Source organism: Myotis brandtii, unplaced genomic scaffold (assembly GCF_000412655.1).
Source record: "Myotis brandtii unplaced genomic scaffold, ASM41265v1 scaffold32, whole genome shotgun sequence".
In the NCBI taxonomy this organism is placed as follows: domain Eukaryota; kingdom Metazoa; phylum Chordata; class Mammalia; order Chiroptera; family Vespertilionidae; genus Myotis; species Myotis brandtii.
In genome coordinates, this window is record NW_005362269.1 from 2,366,715 (window position 1) to 2,391,490 (window position 24,776).

A 24,776-nucleotide genomic window follows, 5' to 3' on the forward strand; every position below is an offset into this window, starting at 1 on the left:
CCAGGCCTTCACCACCCTATTGTCTGTGTCCATGGGTTATGCACATATGCATACAAGGTCTTTGGTTGATTACCTCCCACCCTCCCACCCTCCCCCACTTCCCTCTGAGATTCCGCACTCTGTTCCTGCTTCCATGTCTCTGGACCCACTTTGTTCATCAGTTTATTTTGTCACTTAGATTCCACATATGAGTGCGATCATGTGATACTTGTTTTTCTCTGACTTATTTCACTTAGCATGATACCCTCCAGGTCCCTCCATGCTGTCTCTCGGGGTAAGAGGTCCTTCTTTTGTACAGCTGCATAGCATTCCCTGGTATAAATGAGAGCTTACCACATGCCTGGCACCATGCTAAGCATTCTGCATGTACAGCTCTTTGAATGTTCACACCCTGTGTCAGCAGATAATGGTGTTATTTCCATTTCACACGTGGGGACTCTGAGCGGGTGACTCGTCTGAGGCCCCACAGCCAGCAAGTGGCACAGCATTTACCAATGGTACTGTGTCTCCAAAGTCCTGGGAAATAGAATGCAAACCGGGGAGCGTGGAAGGAGCTGGGATGGGCGGGCAGCAGGTTGGGGTGCCAGGCAGCAGAGGAGGCCCAAGTGCTAGAAGTTCGATGTCTAAGGGACTGGGCGGAGGTGAGCCAAAGGAAAATGCTGCTGGCTTCTTATTTCTGGGACCCGACACTGACTCAGGGCACCTCATTTCACAGAAGGGGACAGCGAGACTCAGAGAGGGAAAAGGCCTTACCCAAGGTCACACGGCAAGTTAGAGCCCCGCCCAGCCCGCTCCTGCTCCCAACCCAGTAATTTTGGTGCTCCACTTAGTGCCCTGCTTTGACTAACAGACTCACACACTTCTGCCATGGCTGGCTCTTCTGAGTCCCTGGCTCCGTGCAGAGAGGGTGGCGTGGGAAGGAACAAGGCAGTGCCTTCACTCCAGGCTTCCCATCCCAGGGCAGGAAGGAGAGAGCAGTGGGGACATGACCAGGCCTGCAGTGGCCGCCTGGGATTCTCCACTGCCCGCCCCCCAACAAAGCGTGGTTAATGAGAGCAAATTACAAGGGCTCTGAGGATGGAAGGGGCCTTTGATGGCCACGGGGTTGGGGCTGGGCTGGGATGGGGCCCTTCTCTGTCCTCTTGTGCAACCCCCTTCGCCGAGGAACAAGCTGGTACAGGATGGTGCCCACAGAAGCATCCATCACCATGGTCAATCCTGGGGCTTTGGGTTGGGCTTCTGCCCCCCAGTTCTCCATTCCCAGCTGCCATAAAAATGAAGATTTCTTAAAAATACATTTTTTTTATCGATTTCAGAGAGGAAGGGAGAGGAAGAGAGAGATAGAAACACCAATGGTTAGAGAGAATCACTGATTGGCTGCCTCCTGCACGTCCCCTACTGGGGATTGAGCCTGCAACCTGGGAATGTGCCCTGACCGGGAATCAAACCGTTACCTCCTGGTTCATAGGTCGATGCGCAACCGCTGAGCCACACCAGCCTGGCAAAAAAAGAAGGTTTCTGGCAGCTCAGCAGAGTTCCCCAGCATTCCAGACTCGGGGCTTAGAGGAGATTTGGGGAGAAGCTCTAGCATTCCCCTAAACCAGGGTTCTGCGGATTGCTCTGCACCATCCCTGTGTCTAGTTCGCTCTTCTCTCTGCGGTGAGCGGCAGATATAGTCATAATTGCTAAGACGTATTAAGTTCTTAGTCTGGTGTTAGCACAGCGCTGAGGGGCCTATATACCTTAATCCCCACAATAAGCCTATGCGATGGGAATGATCAGATTCCCCATTTGGGTGGCTTAAGCAGCCCCCTATCGAAGTGCAGTTCCCACACCAGCAGCAGCGTCGCATGTAAATGTGTGAGAGATGCTAATTCCCAGGCTCCGTGGCTTTAGAGAGAATGAGAACCGGGCCCCAGGTGCCAGAGCAGCAGGTGGCAGATCCAGGACTCAGATGCTGTTCTGACTGCTCTTGGGCTCCCGCCTAACCTCCGGCTGTGCTGCCTGTGTTCTGCGGTCCCCACGTCCCTTCTCTCAGGGTGATCGTGGCTGAGAGGCTTAAAGGAATCTCAAAAGGACAGCACTCTTTTTAGGTAACAGGGAAAGACTGGGAGTGGCCTGTATGTCCACCACTGCTGGACTGGTTAGATCAACAGTGCGGTGTCCACTGATGGAACATTATGCAGCTTTTTATGGGAGGAAAAAAAAGCTTTTTATATACACTATGCAATTGCCTCCATATTGCAGTATTAAATACTAAAAAGCAAAGTGCAAAACAATATATGTTATAGAAAGCTATTCAGTTGTGTAAAAATAAAAGAGAGAGTGTGGGAACAAATTCCTCTATGTACACAAACACACACACTCACACACACACACACACACACACACACACACACACACACACTTGAAAGTTAAAGAACCAGTAACATGGAGATTGAAGTGTCCGTAGTGGGGAATTCATATGTGCTTTTGTGTTAATCAACTACTCATATGGTCCATAGAATACAATTAAAATTTAATAGAAGAAGAAAGGGGGCAAGTGGGAGTCTGTGAGAAGGGCAAGGAGATAAGGACCAGAAAGCTTGAGGGCTTATAAAATGTCAGGCACTGAGCTAAATTTTTTATGAGCATTGTCTCCTTTAATCTTGTCAACATCCCTGCGAGGTGGTTACTATTATTACCCCTACATTGTTGACATGAAAACAGCTCTGAGTCACAGAGCTGGTTAGTGGCAGAGCTGGGATTTGAACCTACATCTGTGTGATTCCAGAACCCAAACTCTAAATCAGTGTATTTTTGTGTGTATATATTCATTTAAATTTATGAAAATATCACATTTAAAGGAATCATTAAATTGATCATTTAAATAAAAATACTTATTTATTTAAAACTCCCAACTCCCTTTGGAGGAAGTTATGATTTTTTTTCTCCTTTATACATAAGGAAATAGAAGCTCAGAGAGGTTAAGTTACTTGCCTAAGGTCACACAGCCAAAGCATGACAAACCAGAAATAGAATCCTTAGAAAGGATGAACAAATGCTGGGGCCTGTAGTTCCAAATTCCCAGTAGAATAGACTGCTTCACCTGGTCAGTGTGGCTCAGTAGTTGAGCATCCACCTATGAATCAGGAGGTCACAAATGGCTTCCCAGTTAGGGTACATGCCTGGGTTACAGGCTTGATCCCCAATGGAGGGCATGCAGGAGGCGGCCAATCAATGCTTCTCTGTTATCATTAATGTTTCATCTCTCTCTCCCTCTCCCTTCCTCTCTGAAATCAATAAAAAAAACACACATATATTTAAAAATAGCCTATATAATAAAACCCTAACATGCAAATTGACCGAACGGCGGAACAACCAGTCACTATGATGCACACTGACCACCAGGGGGCAGACGCTCAATGCAGGAGCTGCTCCCTGGTGCTCAGTGTGGTCCCACAGTGGGAGGCCGCTCAGCCAGAAGCCAGGCTCACAGCTGGCAAGCGCAGCAGCAGTGGCCTTTCTCCGCGGCAGTGCTAAGGACCCTTCAGGGGATGTCTGCCGAGGGGTCTCGGACTGCAAGAGGGTACAGGCCAAGCTGAAGGGACCCCCCCCCCCCCCCCCCGCCAATGCACGAATGTCATGCACCAGGCCTCAAGTATATATTATATATAAAAAGGAGAGACTGCTCCTCAAAAGCTAGAGGTGCAAGACTGTAATTCCCACTCTATAAAGGTAGAGACCATGTCTATCCTGTTGACTGCTTCCCTAGTTCCTGGCCCGTGTCTGGTGCATGCTGAACACCTGGAAAATTTGGAAGGAAGAGGAATGAGGAATAACAACGCTGACCAGTGATCGCCCCCAGAAAGGGCTTTGTAACCAGCTAGGCCAGACGGGGAAATTGAAGCCAGAGATGGAGAGGGACTTAAACTGGACCCATAGGAGTTCTAAGGAGACTGGACATGAAGGTTGAGGACATTTTTTAATGATCCACTTGCCTTGAGAATTGTCATGATTTCCTTCTGCCCCCAACTCCCCAATAAGGATGGAAGGCAATAGAAATTGGCCATTTTGATTGGGGTTGGAGGAAATAAGCCATCACAAGATTAGGTTCTGTGGGGAGGCGGTCCCTCAGCAGCTGTGGGGTATAGGGAGGCAGTGGGTATAGCTAGAAGCGCAAAAGGAGACAGCTGAGATACAGATGAAAGGCCAGTGTATTAGAAATCAAGGGACCTGAGTTCTAGTCTCAGCTCTGCCTCTTGCTAGCTATGTGGTGTGGGCAGGTCACTTCACCTCTCTGATCCTCAGTGTCTTCATCTATAAACAGCAGCATAATTGTGGGACCCACAGGAGAGTTCATAAGAAATCATGCTGCAAAATAAATAAAGTGAAATATTAATATGGGGAATCAAGGGCACACAGCAGTGCTGGTGACAAGCAGTGCATGCTAGACAACTTGCCTGTCACCAGCAAGTCCAATGTGGTGTGGGGCTGGATCCAGGGAGGTCTCCCTTACTAATTAAAGGGGAATTACCTGTCCTGTCTCCTGAGGCTTTTACAGACTTCCCTTCCCCCAGGGCAGCACTTAACACCCTCCTTGCTTAGTTGTCTGCCTCCCTCACTGACCACTAATCGAGGGCACTGACCAAGCAGTATGCATTATTTAATCCTTTAACCTAAGACACAGTGGTAGTGATGAGTGGATGAATGGGTGGATGGATGGATAGGTGGATGGACAGATGTATACTTTCAGAACCCAGAGAAAAGATCATTCTGTTATCTATCATCTGATTCTAAGATCTATAATATTAAAAGTGTAATATGCTACTTAGACCAAACAATGTTCTGGACGACCTTCCAGACAACCACACTATGACACCCACTGGCGCCAGGCCAGCCAAGGCGGGTGCGATATAATTGGTCGGGGGCCCGGCCATCACCCATGATCGCCCTGCAGAGGGAGGCCCAGGCCACTGACTGGCAGGCTGTGGTGGGTGGGTGGGGCCTCCCTCTGCAAGGGAAGCCCGGGTCCTGGGTGCCAGAGGGAAGCCGGTGCCAACAGCCAGGGGGTGGGGGAAGGAAGGCCTACTCGTGCACAAATTTCATGCATCAGGCCTCTAGTATATATATAATTGATTTCAGAGAGGAAGTTAGAGGGAGAGAGAGAGAGAGAGAGAAACATCAATGATGAGAGAGAATCATTGATTGGCTGCCTCCTGCACACCCCCTACTGGAGATCGAGCTTACAACCTGGGCATGTGCCCTGACCAAGAATCAAACCATGACCTCCTGGTTCATAGGTGGAAATTCAACCACTGAGCCATGCCGCCCAGGCTAAGATAACACTTCTTATAGCGGATAAGTTTGGACTGAGCCTTTTAAGGGTGGGCAGGATATCAGCAGGGAAAGAAAAAAGAAGTTAGAAAGGAGGAGTGTTTGTTTGGACAACCTGAGCTAAGGCCTGGGACAGGAAAGGTCGAGGTGCTTGGTAACAGTTGTGAGTGGTCTGGGGTTGGTGGGCACAAAGAGGGCTGTGGTCCAAGATGCAGCTACAAATGCAGAAGCCGGCTGTGGAAGGAAGACCTTGAAAGTCGGGCAGAGGCGTCTGGGTTCTTCCATCTTGTGGGCCATGGGCGCCACAGCAGGTTTTGTAAGGGAGGAGTGACCTGCTCTGCCATGCTGGCTGGCAGCATGGGAAAGGACGGGCCAGGGCCAGGCTCTGGGAGGAGGCCCTCATTGCCTGCTGCTTGCTGAGCCTTCCTGATTGCTGTCCAGGCCCGGGCAGTGGGGCTCCCGGTCAGGCTGTGCAGCTGTGCTCTGGGACCAGGTGTAGGAGGCTGTGGATCCTGCATGGAAAGCCTCCCCCTAAGGCAGCAATTTTCAACCTTTTTTATCTCATGGCACACATACATTAATTACTAAAATTCTGCAGCACACCAAAAACATTTTTTTTCCTGATCTGACACACAAAAATAGGTATAACTTCGATTCATTCACACCAGACGGCTATCATTGTATTGGCTGTTGTCATTTTTTTTAATTTGCAAATCTAAGGGAAAAGAGGTCAATGCCTCCTGACTAAATAATCAGGTATTGCATGTTTTAAAAATTCTTGTGGCACGAGTTGAAAATTGTGCCCCAAGGAATGGCTGGAGTGGATACCAAGCCTCCTAGGTATCCATCCAGCGAGACTTACCCTCCTCCCCATTCTCCAAAGCACACCGACAGGGCTGCCTTACTCTGGGTTCAAGTGCTGGCTCTCCTAGTGGCCTTGTGACTTGGGCTAGTCCCTGCCTGTTTCTCACAGACCCTGCCTTTCATAACTGCAGGAAGTAGAGTCGCTCACAGGGAATTCAAGAAATGATGCGCCAAAGTTGTGCAACCTGGCGGCCCTACCTCTGATCAGTTCCCTCAGCTGAGCAAGTGAAGACAGAGGTTAGTGGTGATCATCTCTGGGGGCTATTCCAAGCCTCTCCTGGCAGCAGTCTGAGCGGAGAGTGGGGCTCGGGGGCTGGAGGAGCGATGGAGCCAAAGCCTTTGCCCAATGCGAGAAACAGTGTGAGAGAAGGTCTAGGAGCTGGTGGGTGTCCAATCTCCAGAAGCAACGGTGACTTCCTCCCCGCAGAGTCAGACCTGGGTCTGTATCCCTGGCCCTTCCCCCCCGCCACCCCCCTTCCTCTTTTCCACTGCATGTAATCTAAGCCCTCTAGCCAGGTCTTCTGCAGGAATAAACCAGGGAGAAGGAAACACACGCCTCTCAGGGTCATCGTGAGCAGTAACAGCAGTAGTAAAAGCAGTCATGCATGCCAAGCACTTAGCAGAATGCCCAGCCCCCAAACAGCTCAGTAAGCATTAGGCTCCTCGCTATTTCTGTTCTAGTTGGTAAAACAACTTAAATGTATCTGCCCTCGGAGGTTCTCACTTTGCCCCACCTCATGATCACCGTAAGGCCCGTCAGGGACAGCCCCGAGGAGAACTCGGGTGTGCACTTGACAAAAGCAGCAAAGGGGTTCTGGGGAGTGAGACAAAGAAAAGCAGGAAGGCCCCTCCCCCCTTCCCACAAACAGAACGACCCCAATCTTCTGATGAACTGTAGAGGTGGGCATGGCTACCCGAGAAATGTGGCCCAAGCTTAAGTCAAAGGAATGAAGCACAAACTGTGACATGTTGATGCACAAGTGGGTAATCATCCTGGGCCCCCGAAAGTCAGGCTCCACTAGTGGCAAACGTAACCTCCAGTCCTTGGACTGGACCCAACCCAACTTCCCAACATGGAGGGAACAGAAAGAGCCATCAGGGAAGCTCGGGGCCTGGGCGTTTTGCTGATTGTCATCTAAAACCTGCTGAGGAACAGAGCCCAGCTCCCCCCTGCCCTGCCTGCCCTGCCCTGCCCTGTGCTGCCTGCCCTGCCCCTGCCCTGCCCCTGCCCTGCCCCCGCCGGACAGGCCCAGGCTGCTGGAGGACAGGAAGGGCCAGGTGTGCGGCAGAGAGGAGAGTGCCACCTGGACGCTGGAGATTCTCAGAGCAGGAAAACCAGCAAGCAAATCCACCAGATGTGGCATCTCAGACTTTGCTGTCTTCAAATGTTACCTATTTCTTACAGAATTAGACCAAATGGCATCATATATGGAAAGCCAATATCGGGCTGCTCTGAAATTCATGACACATCATCTCCAAGCCTGCCCCTGCCACCAGGGCCTCTCTGGGAGGGTAAGCACGTCACGGTCCACAGCTGGACAGTCAGTGGGGTCTCCTCTCTGGCAGCCTGTGCCTGTTCAACCGGGGCCTGCATTCGGGCAGCGAGCTTACAGACGCCTGTGCTTTTTGCTTGTCGTTTCCCTTCGTCTCACACTTCAACCAGCAGCAGACTGAACCTGCAGTGACTGCCTCTCCAGGAGTGTGGGGGCTTGTGGATCCCCACCCCACCCCGGCCTCGGTCCACAGCTGGACAGTCAGTGGGGTCTCCTCTCTGGCAGCCTGTGCCTGTTCAACCGGGGCCTGCATTCGGGCAGCGAGCTTACAGACGCCTGTGCTTTTTGCTTGTCGTTTCCCTTCGTCTCACACTTCAACCAGCAGCAGACTGAACCTGCAGTGACTGCCTCTCCAGGAGTGTGGGGGCTTGTGGATTTTGTGTGGCAGTAGGTTTTGTCTCTAGAACTAGGTAGGGTTTGAGCTCGTCAGCACAGCCAGAGTGCTGTGCCCCTCTTGTCCCTTGGGACAGAGCACGCCAGTGGGCATTACTGAGCCCTGGGAATGGGCCCCCTGGGACCTCTCACCCACCTCTCCCCCCGGGCGTGCTGGAGCAAAGGCTGCACTGCCCTGTGCTCCCTGCTCAGGGACGAGAGCCGAAGTGCCCCGTGCAGCACACCCTGTTCGGTCTGGGCTGGCGATGCCCGGGTGGAGAGGCCATGGGGAGGGGCACTGGGCAGGAGGTAAGGGGTGGGAGAGAAAGGATTCAAGCCTTATCCACATCTAGTCTGAAAGAACATACCAGCTTCCTAGTAAGGGTGCTCTCTGGGAACAAAGATAAGGACATTGTCTTCTTTTATTCTGCTCTGTACATAATTAGTTTTAATATAGCAAATATGAACTATTTGAGTGAAAAAAGCAAATGCTTAAAAAAATTATCCATAAAAAGTGCCAAGGATGCAGTGTAGGTCCTGGGTGTGCTGGGCTGCCCGGCGAATTTCCAAAGAGGTTATAGTATGTCGTGTGTCCCAAACTTATCTGCCCTGAAGAGAAAAAGACGGAAGGACCTGGGTCCCTGGTATGTGCCTGGTGCTGTCACGTCAACCAGAACTGCTCATGTCCAAACTTCTTTTATGCATAAGACACAAAACTTCCATGTGTAAACTACAGTTATTTGGCTTTTTGCTGTGCATTTTAGCTGAATTCTAGGTGATGCCAGAGCTTGACACAGAGCCAGATACTTAGGAGGGGTCAGAGACAGAGCTGATAATTTCAGCTCTCTGATGGGTTTCGGGATTTATCCCTGAAGCAGAAGCTACATTCCCAAGCTCCCCTGTGGGAGCCTAGAGTGGTTCTGAACCCAGACCAATTGCTGTGCTTCCTAAACTCCAGCTGAACAAGTTAGGGACAGAGTCAGCTCTGGGGCTGCAAGCGGGAAGCCTGGAAGAAGGCCCAGGCCGGGCATGTCAGAGCCCAAATGTGTGTGGACTTGATGGAGCCTGGAGCCTTTCTGAAACCACAGCTGCCCAACTCACGTGGGGAAGGCTCCCCTGAGCGGCAAGAGCCACGGGCTCTCAGAGCAAGGAGAGAACTTAAAGGCAAACCCTGCATCCCCCAATTTAATGTCTACCCACTCCTTGGCATCTCTCCCAGGGGCCCCCACTCTCTACCTGGGCATCTCAGTGACGGTGCTCACTACCTCCCTGCAGCCTGGCCCTTCCCCAAAGGATCCAGAGAAAGTCCTTCCTTCTGTTGAACGCTGGCTTCCACCCTTTGGCCCTGGTTTTGCCCTCCAGGACCACACAAGCAAGTGGTCCCCTCACCATCTTTCATTCTTCGAACGTGTTTCTCCTTAATTAAAGTAATAATAATAATAATAATAATAATAATAATAACAGCTACCATACATGTGGTATTTACTCTGCTGGACACTATGCTAACTAAGCACATTACATTCCTGATCTCATTTCCTCCTCACAAAGGCCCCACGAGGTAGGGATTACTATTGTCCCCGTTTTACAGATGAGGAGTCCGAGCGTTGGGAGAAATAAAGAACCTCACATAGGGTTGCTCAGCTAGGAAGTGGCCGAGCTGAGTGAAGGAACCCAAGCTTTTCAGAGCTTAACCACTGCACTCTGCTACCTCCTGTGTATCCCCGTCCCCCACCTGCACACACACACACACACACACACACACACACACACACCTAATCTTTTCTTCTCTAGCAATATCCACACTGACAACCCTGCAATGTAGCAACAAAAATTCCCATGTGGTTCTGGAGGGTCCAGAACCTTTCAGGCAATTCTGTGAGCCCTTCCTCTGGTCAGCTCTCTCCTACTCCCTCCAGTCTTTGCTTTCTGCTCCTCACGTGGCTCTCCAAATAGTCCTGACTGTAGGATACTGGTGTTATTTTTTTCATTTGGCCAGCAGGCCTTCCTTTCTCCATTCCATGTGACTCCGAGGAGCCCACTGATTGCATTGTCCCCATGGTAACCTCTGTGGCAGGCACATGACCCAGACTGGGCCGCCTTTCTCACTTCCCTTTCCGGCCACCGTGATTGGTATTACAGCATACAGTCCCGTGGAAATCTTCCTATGGGGTCCAGTGGGGACTTGGGGAGAAAGAGCCTTCCCTCCATGCACCACTGGATTAGTAGTGAGGAGGTATAACCCTGGGGACGTAGCCCATTGTATGGGTTTCCTATTGCTGTGGTAACCAGTTAGCTCTGGAGGTCAGAGGTCCTGAAATCAAGGTGTTGGCTGAGTCACATTCTTTATTCCTTGGCTGAGAACTTCAGGAGAACACGTTTCCGTGGCTTTTCCAGCTCCCAGGGGCCACTCCATCCCGTGGCTCATGCCTCCTTCTTCCATCTTCAGGCCAGCAGGCAGCATCTTCAAAGTGTTCTCTCTCTCTCTCCACCCCTTCCTCTTCCACTTCTGCTTCTGTCATCACATCTACTCTGACCCACCCTCAGGACCCTTATGATGACATTGGGCTCATCCAGGATCATTTCTCCATCTCAAGATCCTCAACTTAATCCCCATGTAAAATCACTTGGACCATGTACATTTACATATGCATGACTCAGGCATTAGGACATGGACACCTTTGGGGCCCTTGTCCAGCCCATCACACGCATCCATGCAGAAGAAGCTCAGCTGCAGCCCAAGGGAGAGGCCAACAGGCAGAGCTAGCCGAGAGGTGGAGAGAAGAGAGCCCTTGGTCCAGCCAGGCCTGAAGTCTCTTGGTTATATGAGCCAATGAATTCCCTTTGTGCTAAAGCGCATTTCATCTTGGTTTCTGTCACTTGCAACCTAATTGGTTCTGAGTGCTACACCCACCTACTGGCCAGGACGTTCCTAGCCTATTTAGCTCTCCAAGGGCAGGCTCTTTGAGTTGTTGCCACGATGACCTTGTTTTACAAACCCAGAGTTGACACTCAGCCCAGGGAGCACATGTGTATGTTTGGGGTACAAGTGGAAGAGTACAAAGAGCTCTGCCCTGGGAGTCAGGAGACTTGGGCTTAATCCACACACTGGTGGGGAGACCCCAGGAAACCACACAGCTTCTCTGGCCTTCCCCACTGTCATGCATACACAGGACAACGTGGCTGAACACGGGGCTGCATCCCGCTCTAACCTTCCATGTCTCTAGGAACTGATCCTGTCACAGAGATTTTGGTGCTGGGAATACTCCCACTGCTCCGTGATTCTATCACACACAGAGGCACAATACTAAACCCAAAAGAAATAGCTAGGCTTCTGTGGTACATGGCCAGGGGCAGTCTCTCTACCCCCTTCTCATCTCCTCACCCTGCTTGTGGCAGCAGAAATATGACTTTGAGAGAAAGCCAAGGAGGAGGGAAGGGGAAAAGGCAGCTCTCTCCTCTAGCTGTTAAATTACACACGTATAAAGCCCATCTACCATGTAGCCACCTGTACCCCTGACTAATTCACTATTCAGGCAAGGGAATAGTGTATGCTTGCTTGGTATGTTTCTCTATTTTTAGAATTATTATTTTTTTCAATAACAAGCCACTAATTTAGGGAATTTTAAAAATAAAGCTTTATAGCTTTCTTTCTTCCTTCCTTTCTTTCCTCCTTTCTTTCTTTCAGCAAACTGTAAAATGATCATATCTCAAAGGGCCCCTCTGGCACAGTCTCTTAAGCCTCTTGGGAGCGTGTGATCAGGGAAGAGGTCATTGCAGAACTCTGGGAACAGCCAGGGTGTGGGAACTGCCCACAAAGGCAGGTGCACCACGCCCTGACGCTAGCGTCCTCCAGGTCCAGGGGACTTAGGTGCCCTGAGCCCTCTGCTCCCCAGGTACTGTGGCCACAGCCCGGAGGGATGTGTTCTGTGTGGGAGGCATAGCATTTCCAAGTCTACAAAGTAGTAGCAGCACCTTGAACTTTGTCGTCTTCGGACAGTCATTCTCCCTGTTGGGCCTTTGTTTTCTCCTCTGCAAAATGAAGATATTGGACCAGAAATCAGTAAGAATCTTCCCAGTAGACACGCGGGGCCCTTGGGGAGCTGGTAATGAGCGCTCTAGCTCTCGAACAGGGTAGTTTCCACGGATGTGCTCCATTTGTGAAAATTCGTCGAGTTGTACATTTACGACCTCTGCACTTTTCTGAATGTATATTTTGCTCCAATAAAAACATGTACTTAAACCCTAAGAGAGCTAGGAGGGCGGACGGGGTGAGTAGAGAGGAAACTAAATTGGATGTGAATTGATCATTGCTGAAGCTGAGGGCTCGGTATGGCAGGCTCATGATGGCCTCCTGTACGCCTCTGCATATGCTTCCAATTTTCCACAGCGAAAGTTGAAATAAGAGCTCCTCTTTCTCTAAAATGCTCCTATTTGAGTAGCTCCCACCATTGTGTAAGAAGGCAGAAGAAAGGTTAAAGGCAAGTCTTAGCTTAGCTCCCCCCCTTCTGGAGTTGAGTATGTCAGAGAAGAAACGGAACCGACCCAGCACGGACAGAACAGTTGTGACTGGAACAGAAACGAGGAGAAGTGCATGTCTCGGGCGTCGTTAAACTTCAGATCTCGTTTGACGTATTCACGTCTGGTAGAGCAAATCCGCTAAGAGTGCTTTGAGACACGGCTGTTTATTTAAGTTCCCTGTAAGCATGCTGGCGAGGTCTGGCGCTGGGTAGGTGTGGGGATGTCACAGCCCACGCACAGTTAGCTCCCTGCCCTAGTGCCAGCTGTGCCAATTCATCTGGTGGCACAAAGTAGGTGAAAGAGTAAGTTCCAGAAGGACCCTCGGGGTTTGGCTTGGCCTTCAAACAGTGGTTGTGATGTCACCCTCACACTGAAAGGGGTTGTGCATAAAATAATAGCACTGCAGGGACTGGGGTTCACTCACGCCCTGAACGAGTACCGGGCACCTGCTTCACCCAGGCACTGTTCTAGGGGCAAGGGACGCAGCAGGTAGACAGACAAACGCTGCCCTTGGAGGCCTCCACAGTCACTAAGTCACACAACAGCTTTAAAGAGTTATTTAAAAAAAAACCAAAAACTTAGGTCTAGAACAGTGGTTCTCAACCTTGGCTGCACATTAGAATCACCTGGGAATCTTTTTAAAATCCTGGTTTCTGGGCCTCATCATTAGTAACAAAGAAATTTACCATTGTAACCAGTTGGGGGTGTGCAGTTCAGTGGTGTTAAGGATGTTTAGACTGTTGAGCAGCCAGTCAATGTCACCTTGCAGAACTGAAACTCTGTACCCACTAAACATCAACTCCCCTTTGCCACACCCTCCAGCTGGCAATCACCAGCTACTTTATCAGTTTGACTTCTCTGGGTACCTCATGGAAGTGGAATCGTACAGTGTTTATGTTTTGGGGACTGGTTATTTCACTTAGCGAATGTCATCAGGGTTCATCCCGGATGGAGCATGTGTCAGAATTCCCTTCCTTTTGAAGGCTGAATAATGGTCCATTGCAATATATACCACATTTTATTTATCTGTTCACCTGTCAACGGACGTTTGGATTGCCTCTGCCTTTTGGCTGTTGTGAGTAGCGCTTCTATGAATATGGATGTACACATACCTCTTTGAGACCCTGCTTTCACTTCTTTGAGGTATATACCCAGAAGTGGAATTGGATCACTTGGTAATTCTAATTCTTTGAGGAATCTCTATACTGTTTTCCACAGTGGCTACACCATATTACATTCTCATCAACAGTACACAAGGGTTCCAATTTCTCCTCAACCTCACCAACACTTATTATTTTCTGCTTTTTTTTCGATAATAGTCACCCTAGTGGGTGTGAATTAAGACTATTTATTAGCAAACTTTTGTACCAACTTAATTGTAGAACAACTTGGCCAAATGGAGTCAGCTGGGAAGAGGTGGAGACTGCACAGCCCAAACTCATCACTTTACAAAAGAGGAAGCAGAGGCTTCTGAACAAAGGGCCTTGCTCAAGGTCAGGCCCCAAGGGACTGCTGGAGGTGACCCAGGATTTAAACCAGGAGTCAGCAAACTTTTTCTGTGAAGGGACGGAAATGGTAAATACTTTAGACTCTGTGGGCCATCCGGTCTCTGTCACAACGGCCCCACTTTGCTGTTGTGCCATGAAAACAGCCATAGACAGCACCTATAACCAAACAGGAGTGGCTGTATTCCAAAAAAACTTTATTTGCACAAGCAGGCTGCAGTTTGCTGATCCTGTTATAAACCAATAAACTGAAGTGTGGCGAGCAGGCGTGGTCATGTTTCTCGCCTCCCCGCCGCCCCCCTCCTGCTGATACTGTGCGCTCAGCATTGTGCCTTCGAGGAGCTGAGGATGAGTTGGGGAGAGCCGTTAGGCATCGGATAAACAGGAGTGACATGGGGCTGCCTGTGCAAAGGACCAGGTGAAGCAAATGGCGAATGGAGCTCAAAGGAAAGAAAGCTGCTGTGGACTCGACAGGACTTGAGCTGAGCCTTTAAGAACAGATAGACTTTAGTCCGGTTGGCGTGGCTCAGTGGTTAAGGGTTGACCTATGAACCAGGAGATCACGGTTTGATTCCTGCTGGTCGAGAATGCCTGGGTTTCAGGCTCGATCACAAGTACGGGGTGTGCAGGAGGCAGCCAATCAATGATTCTCTCTCATCATTGATATTTTCATCTCTGTCTCCCTCTCCCTCTCTCTCTCTTCCTCTCTGAAATCAATAAAAATAAAGGGGGAGGGGGGAGAACAGATAGTCTTTGAATAGGGAGAGAAAGGGAAACTATTGCACGTTGGAGGCCTGCTCATCAGCCTTGGAACTAAGCTCTAGCAGCAGCCCCTGGCTTTCTGCCCCCCAGAGTAACAGAGGATGGATGGAACAAACCTTGCCGACAGAACCATGGGGTGCTCAGGAATAGTTCCGCTGGCGACACTGTTGGTCGTTCTGTTAAGTTTCTTGTGGGTGTTCCTAGCTGACTGCAGGAACAGGGTGTGGGCACCCTGCTTTCTTTGCACAAGCAGGCTGCAGTTTGCTGATCCAATAGAAACCGATAGTCTAGCTAGACTGTCAGAGTCTTGCTGGACTTGCTTGTGTTCTGCCCATTCCAGCTGTCCAAGCACTGCACACAGCCCCCGGGGCCCCCACCCAGGAGGGCGGACCAGTGAACAGGGGCTCCGATTGTGTGGTCCAGCCCCCAGGAGTGCCTCTGATGTGGAGTCCTCACCACAGGAGCAGTGGGCAGGGGTACAGGGAGGTAGGGGATGGCCCTCTTTCCCCTAAATGCCATCTTTCTAAATGCCATCTGTTCCAAACCCCGGGTCTTGCTCTCCACTACACCCAAACCACCCGTGGGACTGGTGATCCCAACACAAACAGCTCTTTGTTTGCTGTCATGTTTGTTTGTTGGCATTTGAATGGCTCTCTGTGGTTCAGGTTTGAGGCCAGCCTGAGGCAAAATGAGATTGGCAGAGGTTAGCGTGGGGCCACACCTCTCTTCCACTCTGCTGCCCCAAAGCCTCGCCCCCCAACCTTCCCCCTTTATAATGTACTACCACTGCTACCCTGGGAATTTCCTCCTCCCTCGGGGTCCCATTCTTTGCTGTTTCACCTCAGCTTATCTGAGAAGCAAATCTCTCCTAAAGGGTGAGATTTTGATGAAATATTTCTGTGTTAATAATAGGAGTCTTCTAGAGACACAATGCCCGGACTCAGATGAAAGAAAAATGGTTGGGAATTTCAGGCACCGTGACAGGTCTGTCAGGGCAGATCAGGCTGCCCCTCAAAGTACGCTCCCCGCTCTGTTCATTGTCGATACAACAGACACTGGGGTCCACTGGCCCAGCTCCTTGTAGATGGGACTTTGAATGGAAGTTGGAAGTGAATAGAAAGAGCCCAGCTCTGAAAGTAGGATGAGCATTCAATAACAAGAATCAGCCAGCCTTGGGAAGGTCTGGTGGCAGCTTGTGCAAAGGCCCTGAGGCAGGAACTAACTAGGCCACTGTGCCCCGCCTGCCCGCCTGTTTGGAGTCCAGAGAAAGAAGGTTAATGTGTTTGGAACTTAGTAAGCCAGGGTGATGGTAGGACAACAGGTTGGAGAAGAAAATGGGGCTAGATCATGCAGAGAGATTTATGGGTTTTATTTTGACTGTAACAAGAAGTCATTAGGGTTTTTTTTTTGCATTTTAAAAAAGATCATGCTGGCTGCTGTGTTATTGTCATCAGCAATACTTTGTACCTCTCCGGGGCACCATTTACTGTGTAGCCAATGTAAATGGAGCCCCCTGGAGTTGTGCAACACAAAGCAGCCCCCATCATCCTCTCCAATCCCCACGAGCCTTCAGGCTCTGAGGATCCCAAGTTCGCATCTTGGGGGTGGGGTGGGGGGTTTGATGATGTCAATCCTCTGTTATCTTTGAGAAGTCCCAGGGGAACTCTGGCCCCTCCAGGGTGTCTGCTGTGATCCCTGTAAACACACCCTTCTCCCAAACTCTTTCATCTGAGAGGTCGAGCCAAGTGGCAGCAGACGCTCCCTCACTCTCTCCTCCCTTCAAACTGACACTCTCTAAGCCTTTAAGCAGCTCATAACTCCATCATCTCAGCGCCCCTTGGAAGGGAGCAGCCAGCAGATTAAGCGATTCTGGAATCCAGGCGCTGAGGAATTCGGGGCCTCTCAGGTTTCTTGGCAGGAGTTACAAGTACATGCAGAGACTCTTCTTCAGAACAAGTGAAAATAATTCCTTCCAGGGGCAGAAAAAGGCATGCTTTTGGCAAAGGACTTTGTAAGATGTTATCTCAAGAGACCTGCATGGGAGCCCTGGGAGGGAAGGGCTCCGTGACAGGTCTGTCAGGGCTGAGGTTTCTAAACCAGGTGGGAAAATGGATGGGCAGGTGGGAAGGACCTGCAAGGTTCCCATAGCAATTCAGAACTGGGTCTGCTAACAGGTGGCTCATGAGTGTAACAAGAAATCATTATTGATCTTCATCATTGGTTTTCCACCCTTCCTGGGACTGGATGAGGAGAGGAAAAGGGAAAGGAAAGGATGCAAGGGAGGGATGAAGAAGAGAGATCGCAGGGCCTTTGCACGAGCTACTCAGATTTGAGACCCGGTTCCACTCCCAAGCTGGACATTGGAGGAACAAGTCACAGACCTGGAAAGTTAGGGCTGCAAGGGACCCTGGGTATCACCCAGTCCACGCCTCTTATTACATGGATGAAAAGATCAAGGCCCCAAAGATGACTCCCTCCCCTTGCTGGCCTGGAGGAGAGATAGCCATATCCTATGCCTGAGGACAAAGTTGAAACGGGAAACGGATGCATTTGGAGGACACCTTGCTAACAGCTGTCAATGTTTTAAACACACATATTTTTTGACTCAGCATTCCACTTCCTGGAATTCCTCCTACAGAAATCCTTGTACATGTGCACAGATCTGTGTACAAGGCTGTTCCCATACCGTGCTGTCACGCAAGGCACTTCACAAGAAAGCCTAGGGCATGGTTAGCAGTAGGTGCAGCATGAAACAGGGGCATTTGAATTATGGAATTCTTGCTGTGCAGGCACCAGAAGGAAGGAGGCAAATATATATCATTGTTATGGAAAGATTACTTGCAATATTTTTAATTAAAAACAACACATAGCCTGGCCAGCCTGGCTCAGTGGTTGAGCATTGACCTATGACCCAGGAGGTCACAGGTCGATTCCTGGTCAGGGCACATGCCCAGATTGCGGGCTCGATCCCCAGTGTGGGGCATGCAGGAGGCAACCCATCAATGATTCTCTCTCATCATTGATGTTTCTACCTCTCTCTCCCTCTCCCTTCCTCTCTGAAATCAATAAAAAATATATATATTAAAAAAAACAGCACATAAAATTTATAATATAATCCAATCTGTGTAATATAGTTCCAGAAAGACATAAGGAATATTACCAGTTTACTTTAGGAAATGAAATAGGAGCTGAAGAGGAGACATGTTAGCTTCATTTTATGCCCTCTGCACAGCTTAAAGGTTTTTGTTAGATAGTTTTTACCACGTGTGTATTATTTTCATTACGAAAGGAACTCGGGGGCTCCAGATGGGAAGGCCTCGGCTGGGAAGGGGTAGTCTTCCAGTTACCACCAGGGCAGGGACCAGGACCAGGCTGCTGGTCTCTCCCCACTACAGCACCCTGCCTTCTCTCCAAGCCCCGCGGCAGCCCCGGGGCATGCGAGGGCCCTGGCCCCTGTCTGTCTGTCCTCTGGCTGAGAACTGGGGATCCGATGATGATGTTTCTCAGGGCACAGGGATGGTACGACTCTGGGCTTCTGCTTCTTGAATGCCTCTTCTGACTGCCACTCAGTAGATATGGAACAAATCTCACATCTCCTTTCCCCCGAGACTGTTTCCCCCACTTGTAAATGGTGTATGTGGGAGGAGTGTAGTGGAGGCCGATGACCCCTCAATGTTCTGGAACGGAAGGGCCACGCCTGGCCAATCTCCAGAGTTGGGGTGCACAGGCCTAGGAGTTCCTATTTCTTGCGTCAGGCTGCCCCCTGCTGGTCTCTCAGGTAGCACTCAGTAAGCGTCTCAGAAAGGGGTTCTCAGTGGCGCGGTGTCGCCCCCTAGGGATCATTTTGGAGACATGTGGAGTTGTTTGGAGCTGGCATTTAGTGAGTGGGTAGGGACTGAGGGACTAGAAGTCCTGCAGTACACGAGACAGACCTGCACAGTGAGGAATTGTCTCACCTTCCACATGACTCTTGAATGAACAAATGAAGAAATCCTGATTAGCCCTTCCCGGGTTGACTCGGTGGATAGAGCGTAGGCCCAAGGACTGAAGAGTCCCAGGCTTAGTTCTGGTCAAGGGCATGTACCTTGAGTACCTTGGCTGCGGGCTCAATCCCCAGTAGGGGGCGTGCAGGAAGCAGCTGATCGATGTTTCTATGTTTCTCTATTCCTCTCCCTTCCTCTCTCTAAAATCAATCACTATGTTTCTCTCTCTATTCCTCTCCCTTCCTCTCTCTAAAATCAATCACAATATGTAAAACAATAAGTATAGTTTTTAAAAGGAAAGAAATCCTGTTTATAATGACCTGAGCCTGGAATGGAACTTCACAAACATTAACAAAGTTGCTTGGGTTTTGGGTTTTGTTGTGTTGCACTGCGTGGAGATATACTGGACTGCAGCGAACCAGTAATCGCGGATGCTTGCACTTTGCTTTGTCTACAGCTTTACCAAGGTGTTCACCATCTCGTGAGAGTGGTTGTGCAGTCCCCATTTTGATCTGCTTGAATCGCTCGCGTTTGTAGCCCTATCCCCTGGCAAATATGTACCCAAAAAGACCTGAGACTTCTTTTAACAAATGGAGAGCTAAATATTACTAAATTATCAGAGATATATGAAATGCAGAGATTTTATTTAAAATTTTTTTTCCAGTCCTAGCTGGTTTGGCTCAGTAGATACAGCGTTGGCCTGCAGACTGAGGGGTCCCAGGTTTGATTCCATCAAGGACACATGCCAGGTTTCGGGCTCGATCCCCAGTGGGGGGCATACAGCAGACAGCCAATCAATTATTCTCTCTCATCATTGATGCTTCTATCTCTCTCCCTTCCTCTCTGAAATAAATAAAAATGTATTAAAAAAAACACAAACAAACAAAAAAACAAGCCTGGCCGGCATGGCTCGGTGGTTGAGCATTGACCTATGAACCAGGAGGTCAACGGTTCGATTTCTGGTCAGCACATGCCTGGGTTGCAGGCTTGGTCCCCAGTAGGGGGGCATGCAGGAGGCAGTTGATCAATGATTCTGTCTCATCATTGATGTTTCTATCTATCTCTCCCTTTCCCTTCCTCTCTGAAATCAATAAAAAATATTTTTTAAAAATTAAAATTAAAAAAACCACCTTAAAATTTTTTTCCAGCTTTATAGAGGTATTATAAAGCTGGAAAAAAATATAACATACGTAAGTTTAAGGTGTATGGTGTGATGATTTGACACATGTATGTATTGCAAAATGCTTACCACATAACATTAACACCTCTACCCCCTCATAAAATTACCTCTTTTCTTGTGCATGATGATAACATTTAAGATCTCTCTCAACAACTTTCAAGTGTATGACACAGTATTGTTAATTATAGTCACCATCCCCAGAACTTATTTTATAACTGGGAGTTTGTGCTCTTTGGCCAAGATCCCATTTCTCCCACCACCCTGCCCTGGCAACCACCATTCTACTCTCTACTTCTATGAATTCAGCTTTGTTAGATTCAAGATATAAGTGAGGCCCTGGCTGGTCTGCTCAGTGGTTAGATCTTCTGCCCATGGACAGAAGGGTCGCAGGTTCACTTCCCAGTCAAGGACACGTATGCAGGTTCCCCAAGCCTGGCAGGAGCACGTGTGGGAGGCAGACAATTAATGTGTCTCTCTCATGTCAATGTTTCTCTCTCTCTCTCTTTCCCCCTCTCCCTCCCTTCTACTCTGTCTAGAAATCAATGGGAAAAATTTCCTTGGGTGAGGATTTAAAAAAAAAAAAAAAAATAAAAAATATATATATTTTATAAAGATATAACTGAGAACATACAGTATTTATCTTTCTCTGTCAGATGGATCTCACTTAGCATAATACCCTCAAGGTCTGTCCATGTTGTCACAAAAGGCATCATTTCCTTCTTGTTATGGCTGAGTAATATTTCATTGTGTGTGTGTGTGTGTGTGTGTGTGTGTGTGCGCGCGCGCGCGTGCGTATGTATGTACACACACACACACAGCCTAGTGTTTTGCTTTCCCATTTGCTCAGACTGCTTGCTTCCTTACCATGCTACTTCCCTCCACTTCTCTGAACCTCCCCTGCCCTTGAAGACCAGGTCCTCCTGCCCATCTCCTCCTAGAAACTTCCCTGACTCTCTCAGCTCTTAGACATGAAGGGTGTGGGTACGTATTTGGAAGTGGGCAGCTCTGTCCATTCTCTCGCCTCCTAAGCCAGTGCTTCTCAAGGAATGGCCTTCAGACCACCCGCATCACAGTCCTCAAAAATGCTCCTCAAAATTAAAAATATTTTAGTTAAATATTTAACTTGCACAAATAGAATAATGTATCCTCACTGTCTATTTTTAAGAACTTTACCATATGTCCGTATGTTTCAGTTCTGGTTTTGTTTTTTAAGAAATAAAACATGTTACAGCACTAGCTGGTTTTGCTCTGTGGTTGGAGCATCAGCCCAAGGACCAAAGGGTTGCGGGTTAGATTCCCGGTCAAAAGTATGGACTTTGGTTTCAGGTTCGATTCCAGGCACAGGTCAGGACATGTGCAGGAGGCAACCAATTGATGCCTCTTTCTCCTCCTCTTCCTCCTCCTCTCCTCCTCCTCCTCTTCCTCCTCCTCCTCCTAGTTCTGGTTTTGTTTTTTAAGAAATAAAACATGTTACAGCACTAGCCGGTTTTGCTCTGTGGTTGGAGCATCAGCCCAAGGACCAAAGAGTTGCAGGTTAGATTCCCGGTCAAGGGTATGGACTTTGGTTTCAGGTTCAATTCCAGGCACAGGTCAGGGCATGTGCAGGAGGCAACCAATTGATGCCTCTCTCCTCCTCTTCCTCCTCCTCTTCTTCCTCCTCCTCCTCCTGGAAGAAATATCCTCAGATAAGGAGAAAGAAAGGAAGAAAGAAAGAGAGGGGTGGGGGAGGGAAAGAAAGGTGAAACCTGTGTGCTTATCCTAAGTGACGATTCCAGGACACCAGGCTGGATCTACTCAATCAGAACCCCTAGAACTAGAGCTGGGTTTGCATTTTAACAATCATCCTCCTCCCTCCTCCCTCACCCACCGATTCCTATGCATAGTGAAGACCCACAGTTACTGATATTTATCAGTTAACATCTGCCCCATCCAAGGAGAAGGAGAAGGAGAAGGAGAAGGAGAAGGAGAAAGAAGGAGAAGGAGAAGGAGAAGGAGAAGGAAGAGAAAGGTGAAGCCTGTGTGCTTATCCAAAGTGCCGATTCCAGAACCCCAGGCTGGATCTACTCAATCAGAACCCCTAGAACTAGAGCTGGGTTTGCATTTTAACAATCATCCTCCTCCCTCCTCCCTCACCCACCGATTCCTATGCATAGTGAAGACCCACAGTTACTGATATTTATCAGTTAACATCTGCCCCATCCAAGCAGTTTTCCGTTCTTCCTCAGAGCTGACCCAGGGGGTCTCAGTCTTTGCTATGCATCAGGATTACCTGGAGGGCTTTTAGAAATGCAGGTGCCCAGGCTCCTGCCTAACCTTGTAAATCAGACTGGACCAGGATGTCAGGCAACTCTATGGTGCCGGAAGGGGGAGGGGACCTATCTCCCTTCTTCCTTTTAAACACTCCTGGGTTCATCACAGTCAGTACTCATATCCTTCCACGTGCTCTCTCCCAGAATAATGTCAACAAACTTCCCCCTCGCTCCTGCTGAGTGAAAAGGATTGATCAAGCCCAGCCTGCGTGGCTCAGTGGTTGAGCTTTGACCTATGAACCAGTAGGTCACAGTTCGATTCCCCATCAGGGCACATGCCCGGATTGTGGTCTCAGTCCCCAGTAGGGGACATGCAGGAGGCAGTTGATCAATGATTCTCTCTCATCATTAATGTTTCCATCTCTCTCTCCCTCTTCCTTCCTCTCTGAAATCAATAAAAAAAATATTTTTAAAAAAATAAAAGAAAAGGATTCACCAAGTTTAAGAAGCCCTGACCCCTGTCTGGGCTGCAGTCCGAGCTCAGACCTTAACTCAGAGGGTTGGCTTGGAAGTACAGTCGCCAGATATAGCAAAGAAAAAGACAGGACACCTGGTTAAACTTGAATTTCAGATACTTAACGAATAATTTTCTAATAGAGGTGTGTTGTAAATGGTGCACAGAACATACTTGTACTTAAAAAAAATGAATCATTCCTTGTTTATCTGAAACTCACATTTAACTGGGACTCCTGGTAGGGTTTCTGGCAACCCTACAAGAAACAGAGCATCCTTCAAGCACAGGGCACATCCATAATCGCATGACATTGTCTTTTCCTTGTATTTCTATTTTTATTGTATGTATCTTGAAGGTTTTCTGGGTTTGTGGTAAATGATACTGATTTTCTGCTGACAGGAGTACCTTCCCCTCCTGTAAATCTCAGTTTCCCCACTTGGGAAATGAGGAGGCTGGGCTAGACGACTTTCTGGGGCCTGTGGGTCTAGAAGTCAGTTCAGAGGCATCCCACAGTTCTGGAGCCTTTCTCCCCGTCCCCACCAGGGGGTGTCCTGACCCTCCTCCGCGGCCTCGCAGGCAGTGGCTGGGGAGGAAGCTGGTCCCTCTGGCTCCCGGGGGCCATCGGGAAACCAGGTTATGAGGCCTGCATGGCCCCAGGTCTTACTCACTCCTAGGACAACCTATTCAGAAGGAGAGAAGGGGAGCTCTCCTAGGGTCTCTGAAGAGGGACCATCTCGCCCAGCTCCTCCTCTACCATCATTTAGAAGGGAGACTGGGCCCCTGGGGAGGTAAGGCGCTTGTTCAGGCTCACACACTGTCCTGGAAACTGGACTCTGAGTCATTGTCCAGGGCCTTGACTGCCGTAGGGGGCCCTGTTGTTCTGTTTCCTGCTGGACATATTTAACCCCATGCAGTCCTGTAAGCAGTGCAGACACCTGGTGGCCCTGCACAGCCTAAGGCTGAGATGCGCCTGAGGCCCTTCACAAAGGGAGTGTGGCCTCACAACCTTACAGCCAAGAGAGGACAGGGGTGAAGGACCAGCCTAGGCACTGGGGGAAGAGCAGGCCCTTCACATTTAAGTTGGGATGATGATGATGATCTTCCTCTATGCTAGACAGAACAACCCGTGAGGCAGGGACCACTGTCATCAGGATTTTACAGATGAGGAAACTAACAGGGCTCAATCCTGTTCTGCCGCAGATGTTGGGAAGGAGGGAGGCTCCTGTTACCAGGACCTAGATGGTCTCCAAAGGACCCTCATCCTCTTTGCAGTGAAGAGGAATTGCCCAGAGGCAGGGATGATTTTGGGAGAGTTGCAGATTAGGCATGAATTAGCATTGAATTCATCATAATTCAATTCTGTTTTGGACCATCTGATTATCAAAGAGAAAGTCTCTTAGATTTCTCCTTTAAATAAGAAACAGAGCATCCTTCGGGCACAGGGCACATTCATAATTGCATAACATTGTCTTTTCATTGTATTTACATTTTTATTGTATTTATCTTTTTTAAAAAATATATTTTATTGATTTTTTACAGAGAGGAAGGTAGAGAGATAGAGAGTTAGAAACAGCGATGAGAGAGAAACATCAATCAGCTGCCTCCTGCACCCCCCCTACGGGGGATGTGCCCGCAACCAAGGTCCATGCCCTTGACCAGAATCGAATCCGGGACCCTTCAGTCCACAGGCGAACGCTCTATCCACTGAGCCAAACCGGTCAGGGCTTATTGTATTTATCTTTAAGGTTTTCTCGATTTGTGGTAAATGATACTGATTTTCCACTTAAAGTAATGATGCAGTTTCCTTTAATTTTTTTCAAATAAGTGATTTGATTCAAAGGGAGGGAAAGCACAGATAGGAGGATTCTGGGTTCTGAGGGCCCCTATTAATTCCGCTGATCAGTTTGGCCACAGCCAGCACGGGTGCAGCCCTCCCCTGCCCCCACCCCAACCCCCAACC

The 24,776-nt window shown here is 49.1% G+C and overlaps 1 protein-coding gene across 1 annotated transcript in view; it reads left to right on the forward strand.

Annotated features, from left to right (window-relative positions):
• SLC36A1 (solute carrier family 36 (proton/amino acid symporter), member 1) overlaps positions 1 to 14,074 on the forward strand; it is a 176,366-nt gene extending 162,292 nt beyond the window's left edge. Inside the window, exon 10 of the mRNA XM_014543123.1 lies at positions 14,006 to 14,074. Within this exon, the coding sequence (XP_014398609.1) occupies positions 14,006 to 14,007 (2 nt within the window). The 3' untranslated portion in view covers positions 14,008 to 14,074. The remainder of the gene's footprint in view (positions 1 to 14,005) is intronic.
• The last annotated feature ends 10,702 nt before the right edge of the window (positions 14,075 to 24,776 follow it).